This window comes from Blennius ocellaris, assembly GCF_963422515.1.
Source record: "Blennius ocellaris genome assembly, chromosome: 9".
NCBI lineage: Eukaryota > Metazoa > Chordata > Actinopteri > Blenniiformes > Blenniidae > Blennius > Blennius ocellaris.
The window spans coordinates 10,273,258-10,284,606 of NC_137658.1; the positions used below are offsets into that span (position 1 = coordinate 10,273,258).

Sequence of the window (11,349 nt, forward strand, 5' to 3'; positions counted from 1 at the left end):
AAAAAAAAAACCCACTGCTTTTCTGGTGTATGGATTTTATGGCTGGGGGGGGTGTATCACTACTGGCCTCAGAGACAGTGCTACAGATCTGCCTGCAATGTGTGTGTGTGTGTGTGTGTGTGTGTGTGTGTGTGTGTGTGTGTGTGTGTGTGTGTGTGTGTGTGTGTGTGTGTGTGTGTGTGTGTGTGTGTGTGTGGAGTTGGATGGCAACTCCCCGACAGTGAGAGGAATGCTGGTTTTTGTTCCCATGGATCAGCCAATTCTCGTTGCCTAAAAGCGATCAAGATAAAGAAGTTTGTCACAGCTCCGCCCCTCCCGCCCCAATCATTTTGCCCATCAGCTTAAATCCCAACCCCCCCTCACTCAAAACAGATGACACATGGGGCCACGTGAGCTCCTACGCACAAGACGAGCCTAAAAACAATACAAGCTGGGGTGAAACAGTCTGCGGCGGGGATGGTAGCTGCTCTTAAGTTTCTCACATCTTTCCTCCACATGACGGCGTTACAACCCGCCTGTGTGGAATTGGGCCAATGCCGGTTCTGGGATTCTGGTTCTTTAGGCATCTGTGGGTTTGGTAGCTAGTGGCACCAGGGCCGGTGCCAGAGGTGTAGTCTATGTAGCACCACGGGAGGCCATGACCGCAGTGAAGGCCTCAGCACCACAGAATGACAGCAGGATACATCTCATCGTACGTGCCGTGTGACATCGACCTCTGGTGATACTGGACTACCAGCAAAAAGCTGCGCTAACCCGAAGACATCCCACTCGGTAGATGCGTGTGTGTGTGTCCAACAAACACTGAGGAAATATTCTCGCTGCATAAAGGGCCGAGGAAAGCAAGCATGAGCCAATGATGGAGGTCTGAGAATGACAAGTCTGCCGTCTTTGCTGGTTTCAGATTTATACAGGACAGACAGACGTGCAGACCTTTAGCTATGGAGCTCGTTGGGTGAATGTCGCCCCGTTAGCCACATTTTAATTTCCCATTTCCCCCTGAACCAAATGGCGCCCTGTGTGACAAATCCGAATGAGCTACCATCCACTGAAGTTTGAGAGACAGAAGCAAAGTGGGTGAGGTGGGGAGGGGGGGGGGATGGGGGTTCGTGTACTTCGGAGGGCATGGGAGTCAAAACGCAAAATATGATACACGAAGAAGGACTGAATTGAGCAGTTAAAAAAGAACATAAAAGAAAAAACTGAGAAAGAAAAAAGAAAAATATAGAATATCTATAACATTTTACGAAATCCCTGTCAGCCAGACCTCACTGTACGAATATTTTACAGGTTGTGTTTATTTTGTTTTCCTCCTCCAGTGTGGTGGAGGGAAGAGCTGGTAGTGGGGAGGGAGGAGGGTTGAGAAGGGAGAGGCTGTGGTCGCAGCTCCCCCTGGTGGTGCGGCGGGGACTCACTACCTGCGTGCGGGCAGGTGGAGCCCATTGACCTGGGGGGGCGCGTTGGGCAGGAGCAACTCCAGCTGAGCAAAGAGGGAGAAGTGGTCAGAGGGGATGTGGGGATGGGGGCACCCGCTGACATTGTTCTCTACAAGCCAGTGGGGGTCCAGAGGGCCCAGGATACCCAGCACGTTCAGGTGAGGCTTGGAGTAGAAAATATAGTCGATGACACCCTGAGGGGAGGAGAAGAAAAAGAGGACTTCAATTGTGGAGAAACATTTGTACAAAACAGAAGTTTTGTCCCGGTTTGTGCATTCCGGAATTGCACTTTGTACATTTGTGTGTGTGTGTGTGTAAAATGCGTCAATCCAATGACAGATGCTGATCTGTGTGGCAGCTTCACAATCACCTTGAAGTCGAAGGTGTAGTTGGTGTAAGGCATCAGGCCGTTCTCGTAGGAGCTCTTCAGCTTGAAGCCGTGGGTGATCCTGCCATTGGACGTGCTGCTCTTGCCGTTGCAGTTGAATTTGGTCAGGCTGTCGCTGTAACGAAGCTCCTTGAAGTCCTTGTGGGTGCAGTCCACCCCTCCAGTACTCAGGTACTCCACCACACCTGAGCAAACATGAGAGCAGACGCTGCGGTTATGGAACTCAATGTGTGGACGCGGTCAGTCAACGAAAACAAAACGGCGAGTTTGCCTTTACTGAAGACATCATGTCATATTTTCAAAAGCAAAACACTTACAGGCAATAATGGTAATTTACTCACAATTACATTACTGGAATCATTTGTCGATATAAACACAGAGTGGGTAAAAGGAGACACTGGTGTTCTTAATTTGGCTCCTCCGTTATAAGGAATGTTTCTCTCAACTAAGCATTGTTTCTTACCATTTCGTCTTGTTTAACTGAAGAGAAGCCAAGTAAGTTTGCTGGTGGGAATTTAACTTAAACAACAGAACGCTTCATTATTTTAATCATCATTCTTGTTACTCATTAGCAGGACAATCATTTTGCTGTATCAAGTTACATAACTCAAATTCATTCAACTGCAAGTATGTTATTCGATTCTTTCCATTTTCAGTTCCAAGCTTATAAGGTGGTTGTGCACAATTTAAAAGACAGTTTTCTACATATGAAAAATGCTGAATGCAGCAAAAGCAAGGTACATCAATGAAAACCTGCCAGCGATGCACAAAACAAAGTAAAGCCGCTCTCGAGTTGTTCTGTCTCCATAGGTTTGACCAAGTGCTTCAGTCGGATTCCTGGGAAATAATTTCATAAAAAAACCTAACAATGGTACATGTTCTACCGACAGACACAAACACCTGGTGAACCTTAAAGAAACAACTCCTTGTTAATCTGAAGAAAAGCATTTTAAATGGAAATAAACCATGGACATATCCCTTTGTTAACCCTTTTTATAAATAGTGCACCAGCGTTCCCATCCTGGCTGAAGAATCTCTTCATGTTATTCTTCCAGGATCTGATTTCATAGCATCAAGAGTTTCTCAGTTTTATTCTGCACTTGATGCGAGGCTGTAATCCACACAGAAATGTAGGATTGTAACTGAACACTTAAAGTAAGCACCAAGTGAAATATTCAGACCAAACCAACAACGACTTGTTGGCCGTGTTCTGTCCCTACACCACAACTTTGAAGATAATGACACTATCAGCGTGCTTGATCTGTCCCACAAAATCCAGAAAACAAATATGGGAAACAGCAGCTCATCGGTTGAGACTTTTTTTTTAATGTAAAATCCAAAATAAATGTTTTCATATTGCACTGCTTGAGTGAACAAAGTGTACAATGTGCTCTGTGATCAGTCACAACACAGTTGTACGAGTCGTGTTTTCTTACCAGAGTCAGGCAGGGAGTTGAGGTCAGCGCAGAGCACCAGTGGAATGGCGTTGGTCTCACCAGAGATGGAGGACAACTTGAGGCTGCGCGTGGCCTTGTCCACTATGTTCTTCACTTCTGACAGGAACATCATGGTCTGAACCAGCTTGACATCAGAGTACTCCGGGTCCCAGTGCATGTGGGCATTAGCTACCAGAAGCAGCTGCTTCTCCATGCCATGGAGCGACTTTCCAGCTGAAATAAGAAAAATAAAATGAAACTGCATTCCAGAGAAAAGAAAAGGACTATTATAACAGCACTGAAGAGTCCTTCAAAAAAAAAAAAAAATGACAACATGTTTTCATGATGTGGAGCGACTTCATTATTGTTTTGATGATCATCTATTGTCTTACTGTTGTCACCGAGAGCGCTACATGTAAAACCACTACAATTAAAATGTATTAATATTCATGCGCCAACTGCAACTCCACCCATTATTCCCTACACTGGAACGATATTTGCTCATAGGCCGTCAGACAAACTCCATTAAGGATTAACAGGGAGGACGAATCTCGAGGTAATATCCAAGTAAGCAAATCATCAGATGTCATTTGAATGAGGAAACAAAACAACACTCATTCTCACAGGAGAGCTCCATCATCTCTTTGCGAACTTCGAGCAGGACAGCGACCCCAATGTTGTCCTTCGTCATCACCCTGTTCAGCATGGCCTCGGAGCCCTCGGAGTTAGCCATGGCCAGCTGGTTGAACTCCACCGTGTGCTTCTGCACTGCACTGAACCTGGAAATAAAGAGAGAAGGACACGGGGAGAGAGAACTTAACAACTTTGGCATGCGAAGATGGGAATAACTGAACAAAAAAAACAAGTGCATAATTTATGGGGCGCTGTAAATGGATGGAATACTGGATGAGAACACTGAACTGCAAAAAGGAAGACACGGTGAAAGGAAGTGACACTCAAAGCCATGAGCTCGGGTGCAACTTAATTTGCTTCTTTTGAACCGTTCTCCAAATGAGACACGTGTCAGGCCTGGTTTACAGGTACCCAATATTTGATCAATATATTATTAACAATGCAACACATTAAAACAACATTACCAATCTTATATTTGCTGCGTTTGTTATTCTTATGGGTACGTGTGGCCAACGGAGTCCACCAGATTAATCAAATACGACGTTGCAGTGTGGATAAAGCTTCAGTTTTCAATGGATTTTAAAATGGCAAAAACAAGAATTTCAAACGTGGACTTTATGGCACTATATGAAGGCTCCCAGATTACAATGCTGTTATTTTACTCATACCCAAAATTGCAGCCTCAGAAGAATATAATGTAGCTGCTCAGTCAAAATGAATCTTGGCTACCATTTGAAAAACAACCATTGGCAGATAACGAGACGCCTGTTAAGTTCAATACACTGGCTCAAAAAACATCTGCAAGTCCCACTGAAACTCCAAACCTGTGTCCACGCAGAAGAATCAATGTAGACTGAAGATGGCCAACAGTGACCAATCTGAATAAAGCCAATCATGTTGTTCACGTCATAAAAGCTGGGCACGCGTACTTATCCGTCTTGTAGAAAATTGCACATCCGTCTACGTGTTTACGATCCGACTCCGACATTGTTCTGGCTCGAGACTTTGGACTGAAGAAGCCGTCATAGCCTTGCTCCTTCAGCTCAGGCAAGAAGAAATTGTAGTACTGCTCTGTCTCCACTTCCTTCGAACCAAAGACAAACATAAAACACGTGGTAAGAGGGCATCAAACACCCAAAGTTACAGAGATACCAAAACTGAAACTGAATAACCCAAGTAAAAAAACATCATGTTCATCTTACAAAGACAGGACTACATTTCTTTTTACAATAGACAAAATTAAAAAAAATGGAAAAAAATTTGACTCACTTAAGTATTTATTACAATAATTTTGATTTTTTTTAATAATCAATGTTTACCACAGATGGTGTTTTCAGAACCAGTACAGGACATTTTGGTTGGAAATATTGAAACAGTAGATATTAGAAGAAACATTAAATCTCCACATGTTGCATATCAGCAGATGGGAGCCTTTCACCCAAATAAACAAGACTGTCACAGCAAGACTGTAACTGCTTCATATTTCACTAAAAGTACATGCTGTACAAACATTACGATCCAAAACATGACACTTAAAAATAACATTATTCTTCCACAACACCGCTGCTTTCTCATCATGCTTTTACAGATCAGCCTATAAAATATAGTAAACAGCTCCATCCCAGATCAAACACTAAAAACAATCATGGAGCCCCTGTGGCGGTAAAATAGCAGACAAATTAAGCAACTGTCCAAAAACATGCATTTTATTAATTCTGAAGTGTCTGTTGGTGTGAATGTGTCCGTTTCTGTTTTTCTAGCGATGGACTGCTGACCTATCAGAGGTGTAACCTGCTTTCACCTGCAGTCAGCCGGGATCGGCTCCAGCAACTTGCCACAACAATGATCACACCTCCATAAACACCAGATCCCAGCGCATCTTCAACACAACAGGTGAAACTACCAAAGTGAACTCAACATGTTTGTGATTCAGCACCAACAGCTCTGACCTCAGATCGAATACTTTGCATGCTCGGTGAGCAGAGAAAACACAACATGACTGCAAAGGTGCCAACATGTTAAAACCACTGCCTGTTACCTAGCAACACCCTGACCACACAAAAACACAATTCAAACTATCAACACTCGACATACTACACTTGGATATTAGTTGTACTTATGACAAAATTAAAACTCCAATGCCCAGTGAAAAAAGACCATTTACATTTTTGCTGCAACAATATGCAGTGCATCAACTTACTCTTACCGCAATTGGAAATAATGTTCATGTAAAGCTGTTAATATAAATTTAGATTTTTGGTCAAAACTAAACATTGCAAAAAACACACCATTAATAAAGTCAAAACTTCAAAGAGTTATTCATATGCAACTCTTAATGGTGGCTCGAGAATCTTTATTATTATACAGCAGCCAAATCCTTCAGGCTGATAACTCGTCAACCACAGATCACTTTTTTTTGGAATCTAACAGATCCCAGGGAAATTATAAAGTTCTTCTCACTGAAGCGTTGAGGACTTGCTTTTGATAAACTGCTTTGATGTGCGACCAGATGGGTCCAAAACCCCAGAGCCTCTTCATTTTTTTTCTCTGGATCTCTTTCAACACATTAAAATGAAATCAACACATCTCTTACCTGCAGACTGATGATGTCCGCATTGCAGCCGAGGATCTCCTGCATGATGGATTTCTTCCTGTACTCCCAGTTTAGAGCCCAAGTGGGGCAGTAGCCATATAGCTGTCGTGTGGCATACTTATCACAAAGTACGTTGTAGCACATGACGGAGAACAGTGCTGAGGAGAGAAACCGATAAAATAATTAAATTTTCATTTTTATAAACATAACAATACAAGCCAAATTCAGTACTTCACATGTAAATTAACGCTATGTTATTCTTTAGACCTGATGATAAAAATGGAATAGTGAAACCATTCATCCATCCAGGTTCTGCGCGGATATATTCTTGGAAGATCAAATTAATACTTTGGCCAGGTCTTCTGGGATCAATTGATAAGAGAGGCTATTTTTTGTTTTGTTTTATTTTGGGGGGGGAACAAGCAGGATCCCTTTTTAGCCACAAGAAACCAGGATGACGTGCAATTCAACTCTCAACACGAGTTTTAACCGGAGCAGGTTCGTCACAGTCATATGTTGGTCCAGCCTCATCTACAATAATTGACTATACAAGAGCTCAATCTCCTCATTCAGCTTTTAAATTATTCACAGCTTAGTTTCACTTTGATTTTTGTCGAGATCGCTCAGCCTTCTGTTCCCGTTTACCGACAGTACGAGTTGTATTTAAACCGTGTTAAGCTGCGGTTAATGGAAACTATGCTCTTCCTCCAGTGTCCTGCCTCACTGTGAAATCTTTACAGAGCGTGCGTGAAGATCTCATTGTGATAAGTTACAGGAAATATAACCCATTCATCGGAGCTTCATGAGCAGGTCAGGTGGATGTTAACTTGTAGCGAGCAGAAGAAATTCATTTGCATTACACGTGCGTGTCTGAACATAACTGTGGACTGATCATTTGCTCGCATATCAGTGGGAATAAAACGACAAAAAACAAACAAACAAGTAAAGCAATTGAAAGTCCTGTTTTGAGTCTGCCATGCTTACCCGAAGGCCTTGCTCGGTCTGGTTCCTGGAGGGAGATCCATGACCGGGCTGGCGGCTGCTCTGTTGGTACTGAACAGGAGGGAATTAATTGCCTACGAGTGCCAACATGTCAACAGACATTACATATAACTTCAAGTAAACATTAGCATCTCATAGGCGGTCTGGCTCAGAATGTCCTATTTCCGTATGTCTAACGCAAACAACAAGCAACAAAACGGCATGAGGCACTTCCTGTTGGAGTGAGAGGAGAGACTCACTGCGCTTGATAGCCCCCGCCAGATTGTCTAGTAAGTAGCTGAGCAGTCTTCGCGTGCCGTCAGGTTCCTGGGAGAGGCTCATAATTTCTTGTGCAAGTGGGTTTCCTGTGGAATGACAGAAGGCTGAATACTTGCTAAGGAAACCGTGGGATTTCAAGGATTGAATGGCTAAAAAATATTCTGAACAGCCACTCACCTTTCAACCCCAGTGTTTGTAACTGAAACAGTTTCCCCAATTCAAATGGCAGAACCCGCAACTGGTTGTTATTTAAAAGCAGTTCCCTGTGGGGGACAGATGGGAAGTGGATCATTAGAAACCAGTCCTCCAGTGAATCCACCATCTTTGCTGCCACTCAAAGCATTATTCGTTAGGTTTCTTCTCAAAATCATTTTAGCAGCACATGCTGACTTTAGAATGCTTGTAACGTGGCCTCTTCAAGCTGAAACTAGGGCAGTGTGATAACGGTATCTCGAAGACGGTAGTGGATACGAATGATAATCTTCTGATGTACATTTATTCATTGATATGATATAGTTTGTCTCTTTTAGCTTGTACACGCTGTACTGCGAGGACATGCATGTGCTTGATAGCAACATGAAGTCAGAAGCAGAAAAAGCCAGAGAAGGCATGAATGGAAGTGGAGGGGATGCTAATAAAGCTAAGACACTCAGAAACCGAAGACAACCTTTACAAAAAAGATCATGTGATCTTAATCATGTGGCCCCATCAGTTATTTACAAAGTGAGTCAGTGCAGAGTACACTGGTATTTTGAAATGTATGAAAACAAAGGCTGCTGTTAGCAACAAGTCAAATCCTCCAACTTTGTAAAAATGATACGAGATCTAAAACCAGCTAGTTGTGGAAAAAGCCTCGATGGTTGTGTGGCATCACAGCTTGTAGCCTTTCGCCAAGCGAGTCACTATAAAGTGTGAGGGCAGTCAGACCATCGTCTGATCATGGAGATACACACTGGGATAACCTGTTCCCACTTCTGATTATTGATAGATGAACAATCAGTTCTGCGACAGAGGGGTTTTTAATGGTTGTATTATACATAAAACTAAACCCCAACGTGAGCAGTAAAAACCAACATGTTAATTTTGAACAGGAGCTTCATATAAAATAAAAACCAAAACCTTTATTTTCTACCTGTGCTTTAAATTGAAATTCCAGTTGTACTCAAATGTGGGTTTTTTTTCCATTTGTTGAGCGAGTTGCTCTTCTGTCCAGACTCTTCCACAGCATTTAAATGTTTGATGTGAATCTTTTAGCCTAAAGAACATTTTGTGCTAACTATTTTGAAATGATGTGCTCTCAGTTTTTTGGTCTTAACGTTTAAAGTACAGTTCTTCAGGCTGTAGTCACGATAAGTCTTTGGAACTGTCTCCATAAAAAGTGAAAAAATAAACTTTGTGCATCACCCAGCCCTGGTTGAAATCACACCAACAGATAAGTGGTATAAATTGAGTAGAAAGCTCACTAACCTGAGAGACACCATGTTGCCGAGCTCTGCCGGCAGGCTCCTGATCTTGTTGGATGAGAGATCCAGGTACACCAGGTTGTGTAGTTTGGCAATGTCTGGCGGGATGCGTGACAGTGAGTTGTCACTGAGGTGCAGGGCAGTGAGGTGGGTGAGAGACCACAGGGCTGTGCTGAGACTCCTTACTCGACCTGCAGAGGGGGAAAAGCACAACCAAGGAAATCCTTGTATCAGAGTTATGCCTGAAAGCAGAACAGTCGGAACAACATGTCACCCACTGGCATAAGCTGCTCAACATGGTGCACTAAGCTCACAAGGAATAACTGCTTCATTCTTGTCTGGCCAGAACCATCACCCCCCATCCGACTAAGACAAGCACTGCCTTTGAGCGATCTCAACTTTTTGGCTGCATACATTCTAACATTTTGTCAACCACATGGATGATCTGGATTCCAAACATTGATATCAACCAAGCAAAATCCACAAGTCTTAACACCCATTAGTTGCCTATGTTCGCACAAAGGAATTTGAAGGAGTTCAATATAGAAAGTTAGCGAAGTTCACAGCAAGATGCAAGAATCTGAGAACTACTGCAGACAAATTTGACCACAAATCCAAACGTTTCCCTGACAATACTCACCACTGATTTCCAGCTCAGCCCAGTATGACTTCTTCCCATTGGCTGCCTCCTCGCTGGACATAATTGTGTACATCCGCCTGGGATCCGGCGGGTCATATTTTTCCTTGGGCATTCCTATAACACTGCACACAGAAATTCTAACAGGTTCACATTACAAGATACAACACTGTTCAGCTACACAGCTAGGCCTTCAAACAGTAGCTTGCCAGATGTGAAACGTTCTGAAACGTTCAGAGCTAACTGTTTAACAATTCCTGCACTGAGAAGTTTGACACCACTAAGTTTGGAAAACCTCTGAACAACAATCAAAAGCATTAAGATAAAGCTGTGATTACATCAGTGCACTTTTAAGAACTCCCAATTAAGACTGATTTCACTGGGTTACATAAGTTAAGCATATAAGCTCGGCTCAGTATAGCGGTTTTCCACGCTAAATGTGAAAAACCAAGCCATTAACGGCTATGCGAAGTTTCACTAGGTGCGGTTTAAAACGTGCAATCTATCTGTAAACATTAGTACATTTTCTCCTCTAGCGTCGCTGATTAGCCTAGCTTAACCTAAATAGCAGCTTCTAAATAACAAACCGGACGACTGACGCTACTAGCTCACATGCTAACTAGCGAGCAGCAAAAAAAAAAAAAAGCAAGCCAAAGTTGGAGAAATTCACCAATTTGTTTACCGTGGGGTCGCTTTCGAGTGAGTTAGACATAAGAAGAAGAAAAAACTACGCTAAATGTTTGGAGGAAGCTACAGTCCGAAGCTTGTTTACATAATACCAAAGCGTTGAGTTGCGCATAAACACTAGGCCAAAAAACAACGCATTAGTTAGCCGCGGCTAGCTCGCGGTAGCTCGCGAGCAGCAGCAGGAATCAGTAGGAGCGAGTTAAACGAACCGGCCACACAAAGACACACAACACTGCTCCTGGAGGCAATTCACGGCTATTTAGCTTAGCTCCAGTTAGCTAGAGGCTAACATCTCAATTATATGAAGCTAGCCGACTTCCTTTTTTCAAATAAAGCCCTCTGGTGAAAATGACGACAGCGCTTTTCGCGTCCGAGAACCGGAAGGTTAAAACGGGACGAAACGACTGAAGCGTAGAAGAGGGAAATGGTTCAATTCTCTTTACCTGCAAGAGCATACCAAATCGCGAGGACGACTGCGTGTTCTCCTTTTGTTTTCTAGCTACTTCTCCTCCGTTTCCGCTGCTGTATCATGGCGACTGTCAGGATTTTTTTTCTTTTTTTTCCTCTGCCGATAACAGCGAGGCGTCCTATTGGTCAGTTCCGAGGAGCCAACCAGCTGTTGAACCACAGTAAATAAAAAGCCCACTGAGCTCAGTGAAGGATGGAAACCAGAAATTAAATGAGTGATCATTCCATCATCTGAGTGAGAGTCATCAAATACAGAGGAGAAACTTTTATTTATTTATTTCTATTGAGCCAACCTGCAGCTCCGTAGACACACGTGGCTCTTTGGCTCAAGTCATTCTCGATCTCTTTCAC

The 11,349-nt window shown here is 43.0% G+C and overlaps 1 protein-coding gene across 2 annotated transcripts; it reads right to left on the bottom strand.

Moving 5' to 3' along the window:
* Window positions 1-1,200: 1,200 nt before the first annotated feature.
* Window positions 1,201-11,082, bottom strand: cnot6a (CCR4-NOT transcription complex, subunit 6a). 2 transcript variants are annotated; one of them, XM_080502706.1, is made up of 12 exons: window positions 10,974-11,067; window positions 9,847-9,968; window positions 9,211-9,397; window positions 7,921-8,006; window positions 7,725-7,829; window positions 7,468-7,536; window positions 6,484-6,641; window positions 4,820-4,974; window positions 3,882-4,036; window positions 3,258-3,491; window positions 1,804-2,006; window positions 1,201-1,627 (listed from the first exon to the last, which is right to left on the bottom strand). In XM_080502706.1, the coding sequence occupies exons 2-12, from the start codon at window positions 9,956-9,958 to the stop codon at window positions 1,412-1,414; spliced, it is 1,680 nt and encodes a 559-aa protein (XP_080358832.1). In that variant the 5' UTR covers window positions 9,959-9,968; window positions 10,974-11,067; the 3' UTR covers window positions 1,201-1,411. The 2 variants fall into 2 exon arrangements, with proteins under 2 accessions (XP_080358832.1, XP_080358831.1); XM_080502705.1 differs by lacking the exon at window positions 9,847-9,968 and having other exon boundaries at window positions 10,974-11,082.
* Between the last annotated feature and the right edge of the window lie 267 nt (window positions 11,083-11,349).